This window comes from Lissotriton helveticus, chromosome 10 (assembly GCF_964261635.1).
Source record: "Lissotriton helveticus chromosome 10, aLisHel1.1, whole genome shotgun sequence".
In the NCBI taxonomy this organism is placed as follows: domain Eukaryota; kingdom Metazoa; phylum Chordata; class Amphibia; order Caudata; family Salamandridae; genus Lissotriton; species Lissotriton helveticus.
Window position 1 is genome coordinate 695,096,906 of NC_136071.1, and position 26,363 is coordinate 695,123,268.

Below are 26,363 nucleotides of genomic sequence, written 5' to 3' on the forward strand. Positions count from 1 at the left end.
CTAGACTTAAATCTGCAGAAGAAAATCTAGCACAAGGGATATTAGCTAAGAGCAATATCACCGAACTCCAAACTAATGTCGCTAGGTGTAAGGCTAATATCAACTTATCCTGGAGTAAGGAGATCTCAGCTAAATATCTTCTATACAAAAAGGAATGCTATGGGTATGGTGAAGCGGTTGAATGCTGTCTGGCTAACAGACTACGCTGTAATGAAGCTACACATAGAATAGCTGGTATGAGAAATTTGACTGTTGATACGGTGTATGATCCTCAAGAAATTGTTAGGATTTTCCATGATTTCTATGAAGACCTTTATCTGGAAAAGAACCTGGACTGCATATTCCGAACCCTGGGATACAACGATTAGTAGATTAGGTTGGACAGGCAGAGATATTGGGGAGTCCTATCACTTTGGAAGAGTTAGAGCTAGCAATAAATAGCATGGCAATTGGTTAGGCAGCCGGTCCTTACAAGCTGCCCTCCAAGGTCTCTAGGGCTTTGTTTCAAGAAATTAAAACAGACTTGTTGGCCTTTTTCCAAACAGCTCAGCAGGGGGGGGCACCACAATTGTGGGACAAGGCCAATATTGTCACATTTAAGAAAAAAGATAAGCCGCCAGATCAGCCAGGGTCATATCGCTCAATCTCCCTGGTCATCGGTGATGGGAAGATTTATGGCAAAATTCTAGCGAATCACCTGGCAAAAGTTATTTCTCCCCTAGTATCCCTAAAACAGCATGGTTTTATCCCAGGTCGGGGATCCCAAGGCGTTCAATCGCGTAGCTTGGAATTTTCTCTGGGAGGTTATGCAGCAGATGGGGCTCGGTCAGGGTTTCATCCAGGCTATAAGAGTATTTTACCGGCCACCTACTGCTAGGATTTGCTCTATGGGATTTGTCTCAGACCCTATTAAAAAATCTCAAGAGGCACATGGCAGGGGTGTCCTTGTTCCCCCCTGCTGTTCGCCCTATATATCAACCCCTTCTTACGAATGCTTGAAAGCAGCTCCCAGTTTAAACCCTTTTGCGTCTTGGAATATAATTTCCGTGTTTTTGCATTTGCCGATGATATCGCTGTAACAACATTGGATCCCCTTACGGCTATATCCGAGGTGGAACGGCTTGCAGTTGAGTACGGTGCAGTTTCGGGCTATAAGATCAATATTTCGAAAACCCAGATCCTTTGTACTAAGGATATTATGGTTGGTGACCCGAGGGTGGTTAAGGAGGTCACGTTTCTCCGAATTAAGACCTGAGAAAACGTGAAAGATCTGGTGGGCGTAAGCTTGGGGGATATCACCACCAAGGTTAAGCAATCACTAGACAGATGGGAGTGTCTACCTTTATCCTTGGTAGGCAGAGCCAATATTTTGAAAATGAACATACTTCCCAAGGTTTTATATTTTTTCAGATCGGTACCCTTAGAGGTATCTTGCGCCCAGTTACAACTTTGCATGCACTTTGTTCTAAATTCTTATGGGCTCCAGGGAAACCTCGAAGGGCTGTGCAGTTTATGATGCTTCCTAGGGAGAGGGGGGGTTGGTTGGTTCCCGACTTCACACTTTATTATTATTCATGTTTTTTAGTTAACATGCGGATAATGTTAACTGGAGAAAGTGTTAGCAACGCTGCTGAGGCCCCCTCAATCTGTCAGATGTTGCTGGGTGAAGAGGTCAGGAACTGGCTCTATAAGAGGTTGGATAGGAGTTATTATAAAAGAACGTGCTTCAAAGTCTTGCCGGTTTGTAAGGTTTGGAGCACGGTATGAAAGAATCTTCAAATTCAGGGATTAACTCTTTATACTCCTACTACGGCCATAGGTATATAACCCTCAATTTTCCAGGACCCTGTGGTTAGCAGGTGGGGATCTAAGGGTATTGCCCATATTGGGGATTTCTAAGAGGCTGGGGGACTCTACGTCTCCTTTACTGATCTAGCTAATACATTAGTGTTGGACTTCGCCCTTCTGGCAAGTTCACCCCTGAACTTTTTGCTTTTTATATGTGACCTGGGGATGGTGATTCTTGGTTTCTGCGCACTTTCACTGTGTCCCAGTGGAAAGTGCGTGCGCACTCTGAGTGTGTGTGGTGAGATAGGCCTGCCCTCCCATAGGAATGCATGGGGAATGTATGTGTCCCTGGTAGTTCCTGATGCGTGGGGTGTGCAGGCTCGAGTCTGGTATGTGCAGACTCGTGTGATTGAATGCAGCGCAATGACGTGTGCTGCGTGTTTGTGTCTAATATGGAAGTGCCACTTCTAGAAGTGTGCCTGTCTGTGCAGTGAATGTGCTGGCGTGTGATTGGCTGGAGCTGGCTGGTGAGCCTGGCTCCAGGAGTCTGGATGGGTCTGCCCTGGTGGTGAGTGTTGAGATCAGCATGTGTGATGTGAGGGAGTGGTGCACCTGGGACCTGAATAGGGCTGGGTTTACCCCACACAATGCTGGCTCCGCCCCCTGTGGTGCGACTGATGACCCTAGCCTGCCTGGTGAATAGGAAGGGTGGCTGAGCAAATCAAGAGTGCTCCAAAACCAGCTGTGACTGGTTTTTCCCCCACCCTGCACCCTGAGACAAAGGAATTCACTGTACAAAAAGGGGCTGTGTCCCCTTTCAAAATGTTCTTGTTTTTGACTGGAATCTACCAGGGGCGAGCTGCTGCTGGGGCCCAGGGGAAGGCTTGCCTCCCTGGGCCCTGCCCAGCCCCTGGATATCCTGGAGGCCTGGTGGACTGTTCTTCTTTCTTGATCTAAGCAAGGGGGGCCTGCTGCTGGGCGCCAGAATGGGTGCTGCCACCCTGCCTAGGAGGACCCTGTGAGCTGGCTCTGGGCCCAGCCTTGCCCCCCTGCCTGCCTAAAGAACTTTGCTGGAGCTTTGCCTTGCTTATAGCGCCTGGGAGCGCTTTATCTTGCTTATAGCGCTTGGGAGCGCTTTATTGTGTTTATAGCGCCTGGGAGCGCTTTATTCTGCCTCTAGCGCTTGAGAGCGCTTTATTTTCACGTTTGCGGCTGCCCACGCCGCATACTGCTGTGTCCTTTGCCCTTGGGTGACCCCTGACGGGTGCCCACCCCAACAGGGACCTGGTGCCGTTTTGTGCCCCCCAAGTGAGTGCCCACCTCGCTTTATTGTTGATTTAAAACGGGTGCCCACCCCGGATCGAGCCCGAGGTCGTCCCTGCCGCCGCCAGCCCGCAGCAGGAAGTCAGGCAGGCCGGGGGCGGGACCGCGGGACAACAGAAAGTCAACATACTTCCCCCGGGGCTCCCAGGAGGAGGGAGAGCCCCGGAGTGCAGGAGCAGAGGTGTGGCCGCCAGCGAAGCTCCCGTCTGGAAGGGAGAGCCCCGCCCGCCGCACCAAGCCCGAGGGGCAGCACCAGAGCAGAGTCTGTCGTCCCGGTGAGTGCCCGTGAAGGGAGGGGGGCGTTAGGGCACATTGCCGGTGCCCGCCCCTTCCTCTAGTGCGAGGCGGCATTTCGTTGTTTTCAGAGTCCCCAGTGGGGGACTCCAACTTTGGAGCATTTTCTTTAGCCAGAGCCAGAGAGGCTCCAACGACCGGGCGCATTTGTGTTTAGAGCCCACGAGAGGCTCAGGGGGCCATTTCCGTGATCTCGAGCCTGCGAGGCCCTTGGGGGATATTGAGGGTGGTAGAGCGGCCCCAGCTGACAGCGGGCCGCTCCCCCAAGTTCCCAGCAGTATTTCTCGAGCCCCCCAGAGGGGGAGGCCCCACCGTTCTTGGTCCCCGCCAGTTGTCGAGAGCCCACAGGGACTCCGGGGGCAGTTCGCTGATCTCGAGTCCCCCAGAGGGGGGACTCCAACGGAAGGGGCATTTCCGTTTTAGAGCCCCGAGGCTCCCAGCCGCAGTATTGTTTCTTGAGCCCACAAGGCTCCAACGTTGGCCCCATTGGTTCTACAGCTGCCCAGCACTTAGTGGGCAGCTGCTATGTGTAGGCCTGACACATTTCTTCTTGGGCTGCCTGCAGCCTGCCCTGACATTTGGGACACAGGGCGTCCTAGCCCCAGAGAGGTTAGTTGGCCTGGGGACAGTTTATGAGATCATGCTAATGTGATTTCTGCACAACTGTTCTCCTCTGCTGTACCTCTGAATGTGATTTGATGCGTCATGTGCCTTGTTCTTACACCTCTGAATGTGTTGTTTATGCATCATGTGTTCTCCTGTGCTGCACTTCTGAATGTGTTTTTGATGCGTCGTGTGCCTTGTTACTTACACCTCTGAATGTTTTAGGCATCATGTGTTTCTCCTGCACCTCTGAATGTGTTTTTGATGCGTCATGTGCCTTGTTCCTTACACCTCTGAATGTTTTAGGCATCATGTGTATCTCCTGCACCTCTGAATGTGTTTTGATGCCTCATGTGCCTTTTTCCTTACACCTCTGAATGTGTGTTTTATGCATCATGTGTCTTTCCTACACCTCTGAATGTTCTATGCATCATGTTTGAAGGTTCTGATTGTTTTATGTTCTAAGTGCTAATTCTACCAAGTACTAAGTCTGAAAGTGCATATTCCTGTCAGTGGTCCATATGGCCCTGTCTTGTACATATCCCCTGTACATTCTGCCCGTGCCTGTTGGCACATTGTAAAGTATGTGTTTTTATCTAATGTGCTTTGCAATACAAAGGCTATTTTTACATATACCTTGTGTGGAGTTCCTTTTGTGGGGGGCCTTGGATGTTGTTGCTGGTGGGTGCGTGCGCAAATGCTTTACACATCGCCTCCGAGATAAGCCTGACTGCTCGTGCCAAGCTACCAAGAGGGTGAGCAGGGGTTGTCTTGGCGGGTGACTTCCTTACCCTGATTTAGGAATGGTGGTTTCTGCCTGGCTTTGGAGCAAGCCTTAGCCAACCAGAAATCCCATTTCTAACAATTACTCCTTCATAAAAATCAGATTTTCAAATTTTTACAAATTCGTGATTTTCTGAGCAAACAATCTATAATGATGGAGCCTCTCAAACTAGTTGAAGCGATCAGGAGTCAGGGTAGAAAAGGGCTCTTATATAATATTCTGTTAGATTTAAGGAGGGATGATGTAGATAAACATAATTCTAAATGGGCACTCAAGGTGGGAGAGCCTAGTGTTTCCTTGGAAAAGGCGATTGCTACTGCTGGGGAAATCTGCCTGTCGGCGAATCTTAAAGCCCAGTTTTATAAAACTATATTCAATTTGTATCATACTCCAGCCAAGATGTTGAAATGTGGGAGGGGGGATGATGGTGAATGTTTTCGGTGTGGAACGGACAGCGCCAACACGCTCCATATCTTCTATGCTTGCCCCAAGGTGTCCCCATTTATAGAACATATAGAGAAGTTTCTTACGGAGATCTCGGTATCTGCTTTTTATCGCCATAGCACGGCTGTGTTTAGCGTCTTCGTGGCTCCAACCTGAAGTACCATCTTTCAAATCGTGGAGAGACCGGTTCTGTAGCATATATAACTTAGAATACAGTCTCTATGCTGTCAAAGGGTCAAGGAAATGCAAATTAGGTATTTATGTTTGGGGGCAATGATAGATCACATGAACTGTTAAAGGTGAACATGTATTACATTTTTTGTAATGATTTTAAGCAACGATTTTAGGTATAATCGAATGAATTGAATTGCTTTTATGCCTAGCTATTAGATCTGTTTGCATATGTAACTTTTTGGATGTTTCGACACTGTGGGTATTATTAATAAAAAAAAATTGTTATTAAAGATTTTTTTTTCTTTTCACTAGAAGACACTTTTTAATACTCTTGAAGCACAAAGTACTAACCAGCAGGGGCATAGCTACCAATTGTGTAGCAGGTTCAGTGGCACAACACCCAGAGAGGCGTGATGGGTCATCTGAACCCTGATTTTAGCATGGGAGAAATTGGGTTGTTGGTTGAGTCCTGGTCAAGCAAAAGCCATAATCCCTTGCAGGGTGAACCCCAAAAAGTCCATAAATTAGCATGTGCTTAATCCTGGGTATCTTGGCACAAAAAGCAGTTGGGCGTAACTTAGAGACAATGTGTAAAGTATTTATACAACACACAAACATAAATAAAGTGAAAACACAACACAACAGAAATCCTAAACCAATTTAGGAAAATAGAGTACATTTTCATAAATTATTTGACACCGAAACAACAAAAAAGCAATTTGTAGAACCAGAGTTATGAATTTTTATTCAAAACTAGTCCTAAAAAATCGAAGCGCCATATGCCTAGTCAGTGTGACCGGGTCAAAGTTAAAAAATATGGCAAATCACAATGGAGCGTGGTTCGGATACAAGAAGTCGATTGGGCCTGCTCAGCGCTTACCTTTGGACTTAGAAGAAATTCGGAGAAAAAGTGTAATTTGATCAGAAAATGCATTTTTGAGAAATATTGCCCACCTACCACCGAGTACTCCCTCATACCACCTGACACTAGACAGGGGCATAAAAAGGATGGAGAGCAAGTTCAGAATGCGCCTGTTGGTGTTTTGGGGGCGCCTCTGGTCTACCCTTAAGCTTGCTCACTATACTGCTGCCCTTTAGAATGTAATGAAATTGGACAGCTCCTGTAAAATAAAATGGCTTGATAGCATCCAACGGTCACTTTGATCTATTGGGTTGGGCAATTTATTGGAAAGCCCCTCTGTAGCTCCCATTCCCCGCAAAAGAATCACTAAAAAAACTATATTGGGAGAAGGCAGAGTATGAGGAACTCCACAGAGTGGCAAATGCCCTCTTGACAAATGATTTTACCAATTTTAAATAGCTCTTTGTGTACAAACAGTTTTGGGACTATATCAAAGTATCACTGGATAGAAAACTATACTTCCAGTTTACAGTAGGCACACTACCGCTTAAAGCTTTTACCTAAAAATGAACACCTGTTGACTCCCCTGCTTGTGTTGTATGTAATCATCCGAATAAGACTGTAGCCAACATCTTTTATGGTTGTCCCGCCTATGCCCATGCCCGTTCATTTTGACTATCACCTCTATGCATAGAATTAGGCTCAAGTAGCTACAGCATTGTTCTTCGTATACTTAGATCAGATTGCTCGCCTTTATATACATGCGCTGTGGCCAAGTTTCTGGGTGCTATGTGGTCAACCCACAGGTGGGCTCTTTATCCGTGCATGTGAACAATTGCTTTTTAATTATTTTTAGTCTACAATGTAACACACGTTTTGTCTTTTTTTTGCCTTTGTAAGTGCTAAATATTGTTATGGTAATTTTATGAATTGATAATCTTGAATTCTTTGTATCACAAAATGCTTGTATGTGCTTTCATGGCTTTGATAGCCAAAATAAAGTTTTATTGAATTGAAATGAGTACCTTGTGGCATGGGTCTGGGTAGAGGGAGCCGGCCACTTTGAACTGAGACCGTGACGACAGGCACTGTTGTCCTCCTGATCTGGAGGCCGGAGACAGTCAAGGCTGCCAGCTTGGATCCCGGGGACTCAGCAAACTTCCCGCAACATTCCTTAGATACCACACGCTACGGAGTGCAGGCTAGCACAGGTTTCCGGTTGTAAGCTTGGGTCCCTCAGACTCAGCAAACATCCTCCCCCCACTCCTTAAACTCCTCATTCTACAGAACCCTCAGGTGGCCCCCTGATCATTATGAGCAGACTCCTCGGCACAATGTAATTACTGCACACGTCGGGACAGTCATTGTCCAACCGACAAGCACTTCCACCTGTTTCGGCCGCATCCTGCGCAGTGCTTATGATCTCATGGAAACAGGAAGATCCTTTCTGTCCCTGAGATCTTGTGGACAGGAGGCCAGCCGACTGGCCCTTGGAGAGTGCTTAGAGACCCGGGCCACAACAGTTGCCAATTAGCTGTAGGTCAGATACATATAGGCATAATCCACCAAGTGATAGTCGCCTTCCTAGAAAACAACCCCCAGGCCACCACAAGTCTGCGGATAATCCAGTTGTCAACCCTCCTGTCTCAATAGTTCCTCTTTCGATGTCCTAACGTTGAACCAGCATAGTTTGGTTTCAATCCCACAAGCGTTTCTAACTCCTGAAGGCAGAGCCCCAGTAGTTATACCCAAAAAGGCCTTTGAAGGTGAGATCAGTTCAAAAGGCTTCCTGTGAAATGCACGGGCCCTCTCCAAATTGTATCCAAGCACTTGTCTTATTGAGGCTAGACTACGGCACGCTATGCTTTGTGGCCTTCCCAAATACACTCTGGCACCACTAAGGACATCGCTGAATGCGGCGGCTAGATTGATTACAGGCACCAAAAGAAATGAGCACATATCCTCAGTCCTAAAATCTCCTAAATGGTTGCCCTTCGAAGCTCAAATTCAGTTAACGATTGCTGTTCTGGTGCACAAAGCCCTTCACTTCAAAACTCCCAGCTGCCCTGAAGATATGAAACTCTCTTCCACCGGAATTACGCAGAATCTCCTCAATGACAGCTTTCAAAGTGGAAGCCAAAAGATTCCTAATTAATAAATTCTTACCTTAATTGGGATAGGCTCACCTGATCAAAGTAATTGATCCTACAACCTCTCTACCATCATTTGATACTGCTCGTCTTTACAGGATAGTGTGCCACCCTTCACAGCCCGCTATATACATGTTTATTGTACTACTCTCCGTGACTCAATTGTACTGTAATTATACAATCTTTCTGGTTTCTTATTCTTACTTGTTGTCGTTATTGCATTTATGTCCTTCCTTCCACTCTATTGTACAGCGCTCTGATATCCTTCGGGATCTTGTTTGCACTATATAAAACTTTATAAATAAAATAAATAAAATCATGTCTGCCATTCTACCCGGGGAGGCTTGATCAATATCTTTAGTGAAGCCAAGACCTTGACACTTGGAATACAAGTCCCAATTCCACACCCTCTTATCCGTCCCAGGAAGGCTGCTAGGGTCAAGGGTCTGTAATTTCCCTTTAGCCCCTGATTTATGGCCATCTTATCAGGAATGCACAGATGTAGCTGTCCCGCCAACACTCAGATGTGGCTTGGAGACAGGTTGACAGGCACACAAGCACAGAAATGCCCATTTTCCCTAAGTGGTATTTCTACATTAGTAATGTTGAATCCACGTGCACCACCGGAGAGGGTTTGCCATTACTAACTCATCGATATCAAACACTATACTGCTTCTCTTCTGCGTGTAGGAAATACACCCTTTCCACAGATCCCTTGTGTCAATTCAATGCGAGAAGCAGGCCCTACCTTACCGAACGCACCACCCTGTGCCCTTCACTATGAGTACATGTAGCACATGCACTACCTCTTCCTGACACTGCCCCCAGAAAGTACTGCGATGCAGTGAGAAATATGCAGAACCTTGGTAAATAGCTTTTTAAATGCCAAGCAGAGTAACAGTAACCTGAACACACAGGCTGCACCTGGGCAAACCTTTGGCACAATCAATGAGCTACCTCAGTGGGTGGCTGTGAAGGAAGAAATAATATCCAACAGGCAGGTGAAGGTTTACTTGTAACTTCAAGTTTATTGAACAACTGGAGTGAATGCAATATGAAATAACAACAGTTCTGGTACATGTGGAGGTCAACCACAATAAAGTAATAAAGGAGGGATTAACACCATGTACACATCATTACAGCGGCACAACCACTGCTGAAGGCCCACGGAGGAGCATTTGTGTTACATGCCCTAGGTGTATGTCTTACCCCTGGACAAGGGACTTACAGCTAACTCAAATCGGCCAATCATGTATACACCAATCACCAGTATGTATATGACAAGCACAACTATTTGGCACTGAATGGCAGTGTCAAAAGCGCTCAAAGTCCTAAGGCTAGCACACAGGTCCGCGGAAAACTGAGAGGGACACAAGCTAAAATTTGAGGGGAAGCACCCTAGAAGGGGCTATTTCAAACACCAGTTAAATCCAGGCATCCTATGTCTTTCATTTTGGTTCTAGGTTGAAGTATTTAATAAAATGCCAATCCATCGAATCAATTGCTTAGCCACACAATTGATTTCTCATATCGTTTTAACTTTGTTTTAAGTCATGTGTTAACGAATTGTCATTTTAATTTTGTATTTTGCTGATCTCTTATTGAGATCATGAACAAAATAAAATCTGAACTCCAACATGAAGATGGGAGAGATGGGGAACTACACAGTAAGTGGTAGTTGCATTTTGAATTACAAGGCGATGGGTGTCCTAAATTGTGTGGATGGAGTCTAGTGCTGTGGACCACTGAGGACAAATGGACGACCGCTACAACTGAGATATCCTTGCTGTTGAATCTTTGAAGGCCTATGTCAGATATGACTAGATGGTTTCTTTTGCTTTTCAGGGAGCACTACATAACGATGGTGAAATGGGCAACTTCTACTAAAGTGGCAGTCAACTGGCTTAACAGAGCACAAAATATTTCCATCCTGACCATCTGTGATGCCACCACAGGAATATGTACAAAGGTAGGTGACATTTGCGCCATTGCTTGTATATACATGCAAAATTTGGAAGTGGGAAAGCGGAATGTTTTTTTTTTAAATCACAGGAATTAACTTTCTCCACTGGCTTGCATTGGAATGGGGATATTTCAGGCTGGAGAAAGCTATAATAAAGCCATTTTATGCTTTTAAAATCGAGTTTCCCCCAAAATCAGGTGTGCTGGCATGTGTTCTTGTGTCATAGGTGTTGTGTGAATCAGGGCTGTACTGGCCACAGTGGGCACCGGGCATTTCCCTGTGGACCAGAGGGTTTGTTGCCCATTTATTTGCTCCCGTTGGCCACTTTTGTCACTGAGGACCGGTTTTGCAGCAGTGCTGCAATATCGGCCCCCTGTAAGAAAAGCTGGAGGGAGCGGTGCCATGGCTGGTTGCTGTTCGCATTCCCTGGTGTGAATGATGTTCCTGCAACTGCCATCCTAGCTGAGCTAAAATGTAAAGAATTGTTCAGCTATGCATCTATTTTAGCTACACAATGTATCCTACAATAACAACCAATGTCCCTGAAATGTACAACATAATTTTTTTAGTGAAATGTTTTATTTGTGCCAAGAATTTAGATTACATAATAATATAAGGCGGTCCATTGTTAATATTGTGTACATTTTTTAATAATTGAAACAATATCAGAACTTATGTCTCCAGTTATACATCAAAAAGGTGGACATAGTCACAGAGTGATTGCTACAGTTGAGAGAGCAGAGTACAGAGCTGTTTCCACAGATAAAATGCTGTGCAACCAATTATATTATAATCGTAAAGGCTTACATCATCAAACATACTGTGCACAACTTGAACATTCAGCGATATGGGCTAAATTTTCACTTTTGAGTGGCGTACTTACAGATTGGTAGAGTGGGACTCAGTCAAAAATATGGCTGATGTTCCGACCTCTGCATTACAAGTGCCATTGTATATACCACACTTGTAATATGGTGGCATGGCATTCGCTGGGGCGGCTCCTCCACTATGGAAGAGGAATGTCACACCACTGCTTTTGAGCAGTAAAGTACAGGAAATATAAAATAATAATAACTAAGTTATTATCATCTTATGTTTCCTTTGCGGACAGGCTGGTGGGAAGGACTGCTTTGCTCTCGGAGCAGGAAAGGGGAGGAATGGTTTTCCCACTCCTGTGTGCGCAGTGACTGTTTGGTCAGCCCTCTAGAGCCGCCCAAACCAGTTATGTGCACTTTCCCCATTCTCCATGCAGGCTGCATTACAGCCTGCATGGAGAACAAGCCCAGGCCCCCATTCTCTGGTTGAGCATCAAACCAGGATACTCAAAACCAATCACAATGCTGCATTGCAGCATTGTGATTGGTCAGGGGAGCCTGGATGCTTACCAACCACAGTGCTGCTTTTTTACCATTTCCCCCAATCCCCCCTCAAGTCCCTCATCGAGCGCCCGCACCGCCCAACCAGCCACGAATAATGCCCGCCAAAACTAAGCATTCATCACATCTAGGACAGAATACTCGCCTGTCAAACATTAAATTAGGCCTATCTTATTGAAAGGTACTTTTTCAGTTCCTCAGATTATGAACACTCTTCATGAAACACTCTTCATGACCCACTATTCAAATGCAGGAATATCAGGCCAGACTGGGAACCCAAAGCAGCCCTGGCAAATTTTGGCAGACCAGCCCTTTTACAATGCATAGTGAGCGAGTCTGGTGAGCGAAACTGACCACTGCAAGGGGGTTTGTGGGGAGTTGTTCTCCCCCCCACCATGGAAATTTGGGGAAAATGGCAAAAATGGTGCATTCTACAATACATTTTTCATCATATATGGATTTGTATTTGTTTGTAAACTATAGTAAATTATGTCCTTACAGTGCACCAGGATATGGCAATCTTTATTGGGGCTTTTCAATGATTCGCTCACTATCACCCTCCAACAGTGCCTTTTATCTCTCCATAGATTCCCTCTCTAATGTATTTCATTTATTTTATAATGCCTCTCATACCATTGTAGGGTTTCACAGCATTTTACATCACACACACATACAGAGACAATGAATCACATGTATGTAAGTCAGTGTAAAGAATATGTTACATACAACATAGGGGACTACAAGGTGTAGGATTAATATCACCCATACTGGTAGGCATTTTTTAAGAGTGCTTGGTCTGGGGACGCACAAACTCAGGATTCAGAAATTAAGACAGAGGTTAGGGTTAACGTTACTAATAAAGAATTAATTTGTTCTCAAATTAACCCTTTTTAGCAAAATTAGGATAATGAAAGACCCGGAAAATCATAACTTTCTTACCTAAATTACCATTGTAACTGCTGGACTGCACAGTAAAGGAGGGATCTCTGTGACAAAAGCAGTAATGCACTGAGCTATGCACATAAAATACTGTTCTGTGATCTGCATAGCACAGCTCTTTGCAGCCGGCATATTCACCCTCTGCGCTATCTCATATGAGTCAAAACTGCTACTAGACAAAACTCCGATCTTCTCCAGCAGGTACATTAACCACCAGAGTTATCTTGGCACTTTTATTGTTGCCTGAAAACTGTTGTATATATTCAAGCAACTCTACAGTGCTTTTAAAACGGATGCACTGCAACAAAACCGGACACCAGTAACAAAAGCAGTCCCCCTCCCTTCCAGCCTCCAGGGGAAACTCCTGATGCCTGGTACGTACATTTCCCCCTTGAGGAATATTGACGCTTTTTTTTTCAAAGCCATCAGGGACTCAATGTCACGTCTCATCTTTCCTGCAAACTGTGTTAATTGGATACACCAAAAGCGGTTTGGTCATTTTTAGGGAACAACTTGTTGTCACCTTTGAAATATAGCATAAGCTGCTGGTTCCTTCTTTGAATACCCCAAAAACAGATATACAGGCATTCTCATGTTGACTTAGCACTCTTTTACTGAATCAACCTATTACATGATGACTGAAAAGTATGAATGAGTCCCTTCCCTCAAAGACTAGCCCCCCACTATTGGGTGGAGCAACAAACTCTCATGGTGGTACATTCCTGTCCTTCAGAGGAAAGAAATGAATCAAGGGTTTGGACCCACATTTCCCTTTTGATTCTCAGTTTTCCCAGTTTCTGCACACAACAGATCAGTAATGTCTTTATTGTTGTCAGAGAAATTAACCTTTCTGGACTAATCTATCAACTTCCCCACACAACAGAGAGAGAAGAAAATATTTAACTGCATCAGGTCCAGAACATTTCCTGTGACTTTGTGGGGCGAAAAAGTGTCTTTTTTCTATCACCGCACATTCATTAGGGGAGGCAGATACAAACTACCATTCCTGTGAAACCTTCCCAATACCTAACCTACAACAGTAAATTTAGAATCTACCTGCTTACTCTGCCAAGCCACGCTCCATTCTGCATGGTATGCAGAAAGGAAACACTCTTACCACACTGTTCATCTCATCACATTACAGTGGGTGTGGACTGACCATCTGCAGAGCAGAGTCGACTTCATAGTTGGCCTCCCAGTCCGACAATCTTTGTTAGTGCCATGCTCCGCAAACCTTTTTTTGTTGTGGTATAGTTTTTCATCCACATATTAAAGATATGCAGGATGAATTTAGAGTGCTTAAAGGGTATGCTCAAATACCATAATAACCGAATAGGGAATGTATGTGAGGAAGACAACAAATGTGAAATATAACTTTAATTTTATAGCCTAAAATAGTATATGTATTATGTTTTTGCAATTATTACCATGTACTGTGTTCATTTGGTAAAATACAAACTGCAACATTTAAGTAAATGTAACTTTACGGGATTTCATTTTTGCAAATGCTAATATTGAAGTATTTAAGTCTGGCATTTCTGCAACATCATTTCAATGAGGAGGATTGCCAAAGATTATAGCTATCATGTGTCATTGTTTGTAGATCTTACATATGTTTCAATTAACTGTTCCAACAGACAACACAGGCTCCTATGGGGAAAATGGTTGTCTGCAGAAAACCTTGCACCTTGTCACGAGCCTCCCATGGTGCCTGCCACACTGTGTATGGTTTTACAGGGGGGTCCCTTGGGTACCCCTTCAACCTCAAACCGGAGGACTCAGGATGAAGGGGGTCCTGCAAGGGGCACCCAAAGTCAGTTTTTGACAGCCTTTTCATGTCAGACAGACAGAGTCGGAAAGGCTGTCAGAATCCGACATCATAATCGGTCGGTCGGAAACGCTGTCTGTTGAGCAGTACGAATCGGCTGCGACCGACTTGGTTTCTCCGAATGCCTGTCGGAACCGATTCAGAGTTACCAAACGGTTTCCCTTCCAACCACAAGCCTCATAATCGGTTGGTCGGAATTGTTTCCGACAGAGTCGGGTGGATGGGTTCTGACACGGTCTAGGTGAATCTGACTGTCGGTCAGAGGCTTTCCGACCGACATCGTAATCAGTCCCAGAGTTTACATCCTCTGCAGTACTCCAAAAAGTGAAAAAGCTTCCATCAGTGCTGCAGTTACATTCAATACATTCAGGGAACAAGACCACCAGGGTGAAAATTGCTTAAGAATTCATTCTGAGTATTCTTGTCTGGATACTTTTATTCTGACAGTTCATGTCCCCGCCATTATCATAGATGTGACCTCGTAGATCGTGTAAATTCAGGGTATGCTCTTTCAGCACTCCTACCAACAGTGATGTTAGTCCTTCACCTGTGGGGTCATTCACCTTAAAACCAATGAAATGCGCCTTTAGAAATACTTTGTTTTTGGTGGTATCAGTTAACCAAATGGACAGTGACAGCTTTTCTGAATAGCTTATTTCAGATGTGCAGTCTCACATAACAGAAACATGTCAAGATTTCTTTGCTCTAAGTAGAATATTATTAAGCCCTTGGTTTGCTGAAAGATTGATTATTTCATTCTGTATGTTTTTTTCAAGATAATGATCAGTATTCTCCTTTGCACAAACACGTATCAAATGTCCTTGGGTGATAGCATCAAACTTTCTAAGTAGTTGTACTAATCCTAAGATGTTTCCATTATTTAGCATAAACTGCTTATCAGAGAATCCCCTAAATGCCAAGTTCTGATCAGATAAAAATAAAAAAACTGATAAAAGCCATTTGTAGACACCCCTTCAATGAATAATTTCAAACTCTATCATTTGTTGATGTGATATATCCACACTTTTATTTAACCCACGCCTTACCTCTGTTTCCATCAAAACGCAATACAATGTCGTATGATCTGTTGTTTTTTCTGTGCTTCTTCAAACAAACACTAATGTGTCTGCAATCGCGAAAACCTGAACTTCCTAGTGACATTTGTGATTTTTGTGTGGAAAAGGTTTACAGCGAAAACAGTATACACAGTCTGAGTTTTTTGAGTTATTTCTTCACCATTGTATAGTTACATCAACAGAAAGATTTTGGAAGAAATATGTTTTTTCTATTTTTAAGGAAAGTGTATATCTTCAATTTCAGGTAGTCCAAAATTTACAATATTATCTATAAATGTAGAATTTCATTTCTTTGGCCACAGTACCAGATTAACTACGTAGTACATGGAGGATGACAAGATATCGTACTCAACAGATAGTCTACAAGTTTGATTACGAGTTTTTTCAATGTATTTTTCAATTGAAGCAAAAGATGACTCTACTTCAAAATTTGTAGAATCCTGACACTCAGAAGTGGATGACAAGGTATTGTGCTCAGCAGACAACATTTTGATTATTTAGCATAGCAGCCGTGTCTGCTTCAATTTATTTGTCAGTTGAAGTAAAAGATCATTCTAATTCAAAATTTGTAGAATCTTGACCCTCAAATGATGAACCTACTCCATCATTACTTCGTTTTATTTTCTTAGATGGTTCTTCAAGTCCTAAAAAGCTTCAAGGCTTTTCACAGTTTTCTATTGTTCTGATTCTCTTTCCACTTTTCTCCTCTGATTTGTGCTCCTAATAACATTGTTGGGGTCATTCTTGCCAATCATGGTTCCTGATATTAGTCTCAAAAAAGCTCAAGATTTCTATGGCAGTCATTTGTAATAACATTGCCATGTGCTAAGATGGAAGTGGTCTCAGATTTTGAATTACATTATAACTGCACAAGTGCATTTCATAGCATATTGGTATTATCCAGTCAATTTTCCAGTTAGTTGTAAAAGGGTACCTGGTTGATGAGGAGCACTTCAGACTGTGACCATGCAAATGAAGAGAATGTTTTCATAATAAAAGGTGTTCAGTGTGCAAATGATGCATAGTATTTATTGAATGGTTTGTCCCTCTTCGTATCAACACTGACACAATACTCTCAGAATACTAACATGTAATTGGAGTTGCAACAGAGAGAATAGGAACAATAGTACAAGTTTGAATAATGATTAGTAATGCATTGAAAATACTATGGATGTGAAAAGATTAAAAGTAGAACACCTTTATTGGTTTTTTATTGGATTTCTCTACAAAGACATGTCTGTTGGCAATTCCTCCTGATTTGCCTGTGCACCCCTTTCCATCTGGTGTCCTGAGTACAAACATTTCAAGGGCTCAGTACAAATTTATGATATGATTTCTAGATTACATGTTTGCATTAACATTTTGCATGAGGATTTGTGATCAAACTAGGGTTGCCACATTTCTCAAAGACAAAAACTGGCCATTTGTTTGTGTTTTGGGTGTCCAAAAGGGCTTGATGCTCCCCTTGATGGCACATATCATGTAGAAAACCAGCTGCAACATTTACAAAGCCATCACTAGCAGCACCCGTGCTTAAACTGCAGATAACTCACAGCACAACACATCCAGGACACCATCAGACTGGCTCCTAAGAAGAGTATAAAAGAAAATACAAGACAGTTGACCTTTTCCATCTATGCACACAGAATCAGCAACAGCATCCTGTTTCAATCAGTATCACCCCAAACACTTCTCCAAAGTATGAAACAGTTCAAGATGCACCTATTTAAAAAAGCCTACATCACAATGCAGTAACAGTACGCTGCTGCTCCCAGAACCCTGCTACCTCTCCAATCACTCGCGAGCTGTGCACTTGCATTTGACATTGTAAGAACACTCTGCTGACTTTTGGCTAGACTTGTACTACACAAATAGCATGTACTTACTCTTGCTTCACAGACAGCCTTACCAAAAGTGAACATAACTTCCAACATCATTCGTTGCATTGCAATACAAGATAATCTTCAAACCCTAACGTCTAATGCACACTGGGCCATCAACCCAAATGAGAGATGCTATACAGCAAGGTGTGAGACATACACTTAATAGGACAGCCCATGTAGAATGTGTGAGGCACACAGAGGGAGACACTGAGCACCAGTGATCATAATGGGCCCCTGACCTAAAACAAGCTGCTGGGAGTCAAGCTCATTGCAACTTTATCGTAAACAGACCTCCCAGGATATTGCAGCATCGATTAGCAAATTTTGTGGCACAAATAGAGACATTTTGCTGCATTTTTGCTGCACTTTGTTTTGCAATCTGTTTGTATTTTTATCATGTTTTGTGGAACTTGAGAAAAATAAAGGCCCCCTATGCCTTCATCATGTCCTTTGGGCGGTGGACCCTAAACATTTTATTTTAAATGCTCCCTGGACCCACCATGTGCCCCATGGGCCATTATAATTTAAATACATGCATACCCCCTATGCCCCCCTTGTATGCCCGTGCGTGTAGGACCTAAAAAAAAAAAAGATTGAATGCCTCCTGGGCCCACCTTATGCCCTGTGGAGTGCAGGCTCTAATCATTAAAAAAAGGCATGTGCCTTGTGGGCCCTAAACATTAAAAAGAATCTCGCTGGGCCTGGCCCATGTCCTGTGTGATGCGGACCCAAATCTCGTTACAAATTAATGCCCCCCTGAGCCCGCCGCCCACGGGGCACCTGAGGATCATCAATTTGTATCAAGGTTTGGGCCCGCCACCCTCAGGGCATACGGCGGGCCCAGGGGCATACACCTTTTAAAATGATTTGGGCCCCACGGAGAATGCAGTGGTCCCATGGGGCATGTCTTTTTATCTATTTAATGCTCTCTGGGCCCACTGCATGCCCCGTGAGCAGAGGGCCCTAAACATTTTTTTTTTTTAAGAAATGACCCCTGGGCCCTCCACATTCCCCATGGACGGCAGGCCCTAATCATTAAAACATGCATGCCCCCCCTGGACTCACCACGTGCCCGTGGGCGGCGGGCCTTAAACATAAAAAAAGGCCCCATGCCCCACAGCATGCCCAGTGGGCCCAAAACGTGAAACAAATTAATGCCGCCTAGGCTCCCTGCCCAAAGGGCACCTGCGAGGCATTAACTTTTATCAAGTTTTGGGTACACTGCATGCACTGTGGGCATACATCATTTAAAATGATTAGGGCCCTCTGCCCAGGGAGCGTGTATTGTTATCTGGGTAATGCTCTCTTGACACGCTGCGTGCCCTGTGGGCCCTAAACAACTGAAGAAGATAAAATGCCCCCTGGGTCCTTACTTATGGTGAAGTCGGATTTTTAATTGCAATTCTGAAAATGTCACTTTAAAAAAGTTTACTTCTCAACAGGTAATATTCACAGACTGTTATATAAAACATGCACAATAGTTGCAAAAAGGAGGAGACAGGGAGACAGTAATGCTTGTTAGAACAATGCAAGGAGCAGTCTATACTTATAAAAAGTTGAAAAAGCAATAACAGATATACAATTTGATGAACCAGAGAAATGCGCCAAAAACTGACCATCCAGCGCAAATTTTGTCGCAATTCTCTGGTTAATAAAATTGTTTACCTCCTTCAAATCTTTGCAACAAATGAATTTGAACCGTTAAAGTTTTTGGTAAATATTGACATTATTGATTTTCCTGCGTCATTTTACCCTGTTTGACTGGTCACTTGTGCGGTTCACCTTTTTTTTTTACGAACACATACATGCATAAGAGTTTACAGGTTACACACACATTCAATGTCAATAGTGCTGTTATTGTTTTTTTATTTTTTCCTAAATATAAACTGCTCCCTGCAAAGAGATTTCTTTCAGAGATTCTCTATTCAAAACCATTGGCACTATTTTTACTAAAATCTTTGTAATTGCATATCTTCGATTCTACTGATTGGATTTTTGATGTTTTGCTCTAAAATATTGTATTACATTTTTCTCTATTTGTCTAAATTAGTGTGAGTTTTCTTGTCTTGTGTTATTACTTTATTACTGTTTGAAGTGCTGGATAAATACTTAGCACATTGCCAGTAAGTTAAGCCCGACTGCTCTGTACTAAGCTACTAGAGGGTTGAATACAAGTTAATTTAGGATTGGCTTGTGCCTCACACAGATAAGGATTGCAGTTGCTGCTTGACCAGGGCTCACACCCCAGTCAACCAGTAACCCAATTTCTCACTGTTACCCTATTACATTTAAAAGTGCTAACTTACAAATTGGGAGCTGGTAGGAATATCAAGTTTGGGGTCGAAAGGATTGTAATGTAAAACCCTCTTTAGTGGTAAAGTCAGATTTTAAGTCACAATTCTGAAAATGCCTCTTTTGGTAAGTTGCCGTTTTCTTGTCCCACCTATTTGGTGCCCTCAGCCTGTATCTTGGGTCACATGACTAGGTGCAGCTGGCATTTTAACTTTATGTATTGCTCCGAGACAGTGAGACAAAGGGGGGATAGGTGTTGGAAAAATGGCTTACCTCTGACTTGATGAGGGGGAGGGAGCTCTCACCTACCACACTTGCACATCACAAATGCTCTGCCTGAGCTTGCTCACAAAGGGTTTGACTCAAGTCTTTTTGTAACCTCAGACAAGCTGGGGCCCTGCTGTCTGAGTGAGAAGAACAGGACATGCATTTTGAACCTAGGGCCACCAGAATGACTCCAAGAACTAGTTGGCTGGCCTCCTGATCAGAACCTCAGGGATAGAAAAGGACCCAATGTACTTGAACCCAGCACCTGGAGTCTGTTTGCTATGAATCCTAACCTCCAAGTGGTGCCACTCAGTCCTGGGACATTGGAAGTGGGACCAAAGGTACTCTGCTAACCCAGCTGTCATCCTGTGAGCAGAATCAATGCAGTGCTATGCATCTCCTCACAGCTGCATCAGAACCGCCACTGCACAATGCATCCCGATAAAGAACCTTGCATCGTAGCCTGCAGCTTCATCTGGACCAGTATTGCTTGACACATTCTTGACACAGGACTTCTTATTCAAACCCTCTCATTGACACCAACCTCATCGACAATGCAGGACTCTGCATCACAACCCCGCAGTCTCTTCGGAACCAGTGCTGTGCAACGCTTCCTCAAGGAAGGATCTCACAGAACTCAGCAAACCACGATTTAAGGTCCGTTGTCCAGCGGGCCTAACATGGTCCCTGTATCCGGCACATACTCCATCGTTGTTGGCCTGAACTTGTGACTTTGTCCCAGTCTGATGTGGCCAGATAATCACAGTTAACATGCTTCTAGTGACTATTTTTAGTTAAAACTTTAAAACTGCACATCTCAGGTTCAACTGGTAGGATTTTTGTTGGTTTGGTCCCAAATAATTTATTAGATTTTACTCTATTTTTTTGAACTGCTGTGGGGTTTTTCTTATATTGGTTCCTCACTTTATTACTAGTTGAAGTGCTGCATAAATACTTTAAACATTGACTCTTAGTTAAGCCTGACTGCTCATGTGCCAAGCTACCAAAGGGTTGAGCAAAGGTTAATTTGGGGTTTGCTTGTGTCTCACCCTGTCAGAGATTGTGGTTGAAGCTTGAGTGGGATTTCACCTACCTCAGCCAGTAACCGAATTTCCTACAATGGAGAACAATGTGCCCATGCTTTTGTACAGTTAGCAAGATACTGGGTTAATGGTTGAAGGGATAAAACCCTACTCAAGCACCAACCACAATTCTTATCAGGTTGATGTCACAAGCAAACTCTATATTTACCTGTGCTCAACCCTTGGACAGCTTGGCACAGAAAATTCAGGCGTCACTCATATGCAATGTATTTCTGCAGCATTTCCAACAGTAACAAAGTGAAAACATACCACAAAATGATCCCACACAAGTTTAGAAAAATTGAGTAATTTTTAATAAATAAAATAAAACTAAAATGAAGTGGTCCCTGCTGTAGCACCAAGAGGTGGCTGCCGGAGCTTTGCATTGAATGGTGAAGTGGGTTTAGAGGTCTTGGCGCGAACAGGCCTGTTTGTGGTCACAAAGAGCTCCAAACCTTCAATACACCTCTCTGAGGCAACACCAGTGGTCCAGGGCATGAGAAACACCAATTGCGTGTCAGGAATTCCCTTCCACTGGGTCAAGGTGAGGGTCCAGGATAATGGGCAGCCTTTTATGTGTCTGAGGTTCAATCAGGAGGCCAGCAGACTAGCCCTTGGAATCACTCTGGTAGCCCTGGGTTCAGGATGAGGTTGCAGTTCCAGGTCTCCTCTCTCAGGCAAGAGGGTAGCAATGAAGCTGGTCAGCAGGGCAGCAGTTCAGGAGAGTAGAAGTCCTTGCAGCAGCATATGAGTCCTCCTTCCTGACAGTGTACGGAAGAGTTGGCATCTGGGGTCCAATATTTATACCTGGTGCCCATCCTACGGTCAGTGGGAGAATCTTCTAGAATTTCCCTTTGAAGACCCCAGGCATCCTGCCTTCCTTTTAGCTCTTTCTGTGGAGGCAGCACACAGCCTATTTAAGAGTGAGTGGGGCTGTTCCCAGCATATCCCTCCCATCCAGCCTGTGATGGCCCATCCAGGTAAAACTTAGCTTCCTATTTTGTGGGGTTGTTTGGTAGGACAACACAAGACCCAACTGTCAACTAAAGCCATTCTTGTGACCCAGAGACAGGCTTCAGGTGCTAAATGAATAAGGCAGGAACATTCTAACTTTCTAAAAGTGGCATTTTAAAAATTGCTATTTAAAATCATAATTTACCATAGGAGAAAATTTGTCATGACCTTTCCAAAGACACCAAATATGAACTGGTTACCTGCTCCCATGTGGAGAATACAGCTTATTACATGTTGTAAGGGAACTCCAATGTCACTCTATGGAGGGTTAGGCCTTGCAGTAGTGAAAAATGAGTTTTAAAGTTCTTCACTACCAGGATATGTAAAACCTAAAATTACGTGTCCCACTTTTTAAATGCACTACACCCTGCCCTGTGGGCCTACTCTACCTGGGACGTGTATTGAAAGGGAAGGTTGAAATGGCAGTTTCAAAAACTGCACACACAGGCTGCAATGGCAGGTCTGAGACATGTTTAGTTGGGCTACTTAAGTAGTTGTCTCAATTAGTGCTTTTAATTTGCAGACCCTGGGTACCTGTAGTACCACTTTACTAGGGACTTATCTGTAAATTAAATATGCCACTTGAAACTAAGCCAAGTTATCATGTTTTAGGAGAAAACACACGCACTTTAGCACTGGTCATCAGTGGTAAAGTGTTCAAAGTCCAAAGGCCAGTAAAAACGAGATCAGCAAAAATCTGGAAGAGGAAGGCAAAAAGTTTACGGGAAAACCACCTGAAGGCTGACAGGTCTAACACAATACCTGTAATTTATCTTGCAGAATACCTCTCCCCGGACAGTTGATGCTGACCCGAAAAGCCTCCCACTAAAAAGGAAGGGTTCAGGGTCTCCTGTGCTGTGAAGCCTAGGGAGGGATAGGGAACTTAAGATAAAACAAGCCTTCTTGCCAGGATGCCTGCTCCTGGAAAGAATACACATTTGTGCAATTATTTAATCAGCAAATCTAAAGCCTGCTTTGGACTCACTCTGGGTCGTACCGCAAGCCCCTGTGGAGCAGGGGTCCCCAACCATTCAGGAGGCCCCAAACCTTCAGCATGCCCCCATTCAGCCCAAATTAATAGTTGTCCTATAGCCCGACACCCGGGACATATTGTTTGGGGTCAATTGGCGACAGGTTTTCATATGTATTTTGTCTTTTGGACAAGTAGGTCCAACCCCCTGCTGCACAAACCTTTTGGCTGCCAGTTTGCGGTACCATATTATGGATCAGGGAAGGGCACTTTCTACATTTAAGGCAATATTTGTGTCCATATGTTAATGCTGTTCAAACTTGTATTTATTGTTCATTGTTTAAAAGCCTTTATTTTTAGGGTGAGCGCTCTAAGTAAATGTTGGAAACTCTGCCTGCACTTCTGACAGTGGTTCCTGTATACAAATGTGTACACACGTTTTCAAAGTTTAACAATATGATGCTATGTATAATAGTCCCATGACTTCCCTCTAATTAGACGCAAATATTTGCAGAAGCTTGAAAGCTAGATTGATGAATCGTTGCTTTCAAAATAAAATGTTCATTAAAAAAAATTAAAGTAGGGAAAAAAAAGTTCGCTAAACTACTGTAAAATGTCTGGTACCATTTCTTTGCAGCATCATTGAGTAAAATGTGTTGATGCATGCTAGAATTTTCCAAAAATATTCATAATGGAAAATCAGTGTAAACAGTTTCAATAGGATTATGTGAAACAAAAATAAACAAGCATTGGCAAAGCCAGTAGGGCTGACATTGGTGGACAGCTTTTTAGTTTTGTCAATGGTTGACTTGTTTTGGAATGGTTTTTGTAAAACCTTATTGGTGTGGGGGCTGCCAGGCGCTACCCATTATAACAAACATTGGCAAACACAAATATGGTTTTTGGTCTCAAAAAGCACACATTGCCACAGTAGTTACTGACACTGAACAAAACGTAACTACTTTGTGTGCCGATATGCTCCTTGTGAAAGAGCAGAGTGCTGTCACTCAGTGAAGCCAGCCGATACAGAGAGAGAGAGAGACAGCATTTTAATAAACACAAAAGGTCATGGCTAACGCCAGGCCAAATTAGGGGCCCAATTATTAAAGAAAATCTTAAAAGTGCACCCATGGTGTATGCCCTTGCATTAAGTGCAGCTATACAGCTTTCATGAATTCCCAAGAATTTACAGAAGTAGGACAAGAAATACTACTTCTAGAAAATATTTGTGAACTACATTTGAGCATGAGTAAATATGCATGTGCAGATTTGCTCATGCAAATAACTGAGTGTTTGAAAGTTTATTTTCCCTCCAACCATTTTTTCCCAACTCTGGAAGAAGGTTTACATCTACATTGTCAGGAGTACATTTCCAAAATGTATCAGTATGGGAAAAGATTAGAGAAGAGTTTTTTGAAAACCCTTAAAACATGAAGTTAGTAGGTTTGCACAGACTCAAAAGGGCATTCTATCCCTGGAACAATTGCTTACCACTACCTTCAGCCCCAGTATGTAGATCTGCGGAAACGTGGCAACATAAGTGGATTTCTTATATTCAAACACTACTATGGTATGACCTAATCAGAGAGGCTATCTCAGAGCTCTCATTTAATGAGATTGCTGCCATAATCTTTCGCCAAATTACATGGCACCAAAGGGACAAGTGGATTTTGTTACGGGACAAGTAGATTTATGAAGCAACCTGCCTCATGGATAAGTAGATATTTGATTAAAGTCCACACACCTGTGACAAATAGTTATTCTTTTTGAGAGGTAATATTAGGGTGTTACCAGATGTGTTCTGGAGTGTGTCCTTTTAACTGACACATTAAAAATATTTGCACTAGGTGCAGTTTGATTGCATATTATTGAAATGTTTGTGTTGATATCACTTGTCTTTTGGACTATTTTGCAGCAGGCTTTTATATGCTGTGTTTAATGCAAATTTAAAATAATGACCTACATATTCACATTGCTTTCTGTCGCAGACTTGATCTGTAGCACTGTAAATTCATAAGTCACTATTCCCTAATGCACCAACCAGGATTCAACTCTGTGACTCTTTGGTTACATACACAGACTCTCCAGTGATAATATTATCCAACTGAGGTTTAATAACATTTAAGAGTGCACTTCCCACTGATTAGTTTAACTTGCATTTATTTTTCATTTAAGGTGTGTGCATTATATTATATGCAGTTACCTGAAGGTGAAAGACCAACAGAACAGTTATAGAATATTTAACTATGTTTTTGATCCCTTTCCTACACTCACTGACTGCATACCCATTGCACTCAGGATCAGGGACAGTCCCCCCACTTATGTGTATGCACTTCAACCTATGCTTTAACGCTTGGCTAAGTTAGCCAACATTTTACTTTGCTCCTTTGGTTTAGCCATGTACAATATGTGATGCACTGTAGTGCAAAGAAGGAAACAGGGTCTCCGGCTGCCATTTGACTTCAACAATCAGGGTTCAGTGGGTCCCTTTGGCCACTGGACCAAGGTGCCATTGCACCTGCTGCACCAATAGAAGCTTACACCCCTGTGTTCAAATTGCTTTGTCAACTGATAAAGAATGTGCAGAAGTGCATAAAAAGAAGTATTGGAGCTAGGGTTGACACCTTCCCTTGGAAAAAAAGCTATTTATTAACGTTTTACGACTACAAAAGCCCAGACATGGCACCTCAATAGAACTTTATATACAACCGTTTGTAGCCATTTTAAATATGCCCTTTCTCTCTTTGCTTACTTTAATTACCTGGGCATTACCCTGACTGAAAATTTTGATTGGGGTTCCCAAATTTTCAAATCAGCCCTTAGGTTATCCCAAGTAATGGGGGGCATTAACAAAGTCCACGGAATCTCGGATTTCAAGCCGGCAGCCCTGGTTATCGAAATATACCGACTACAAGCAAGAATGTTCTCAATGTACGCAGCAGAACTTTGGGGCCACAAAAATATTTCTAATCTCCTGAGGGTTGAGCAGGGCTTTATGAGGAGTGTTTTGGGGTTGCCAACTAGTACACCACTTATTCCCTTACAACTTGACTTGGGGTTGGAATCTATAGAAGAATTAGTATCAGCACGGCCCTTGCTTTATTGGAAGAGACTTTGGTCAGTGCCCGAACTAGCCCCATATAGGGAGGAATTTCTAGAGGTTTGGGCTCTTTTAAAAGGCAAGAACATTCCGTGGCTGTGCCATATTAAGTCCCTTAGTATTTGGATTGGTTTGCCACAGCTCTGGGAGA

General features: G+C 43.3%; 1 protein-coding gene across 4 annotated transcripts in view; it reads left to right on the plus strand.

Moving 5' to 3' along the window:
* DPP6 (dipeptidyl peptidase like 6) overlaps positions 1 to 26,363 on the plus strand; it is a 2,254,101-nt gene that overhangs the window by 1,794,847 nt on the left and 432,891 nt on the right. For all 4 annotated transcript variants that reach the window (XM_078663245.1, XM_078663244.1, XM_078663246.1 and 1 more), the window contains exon 11: positions 10,268 to 10,391. In XM_078663245.1, coding sequence (XP_078519371.1) covers positions 10,268 to 10,391 — 124 coding nt within the window. The remainder of the gene's footprint in view (positions 1 to 10,267; positions 10,392 to 26,363) is intronic.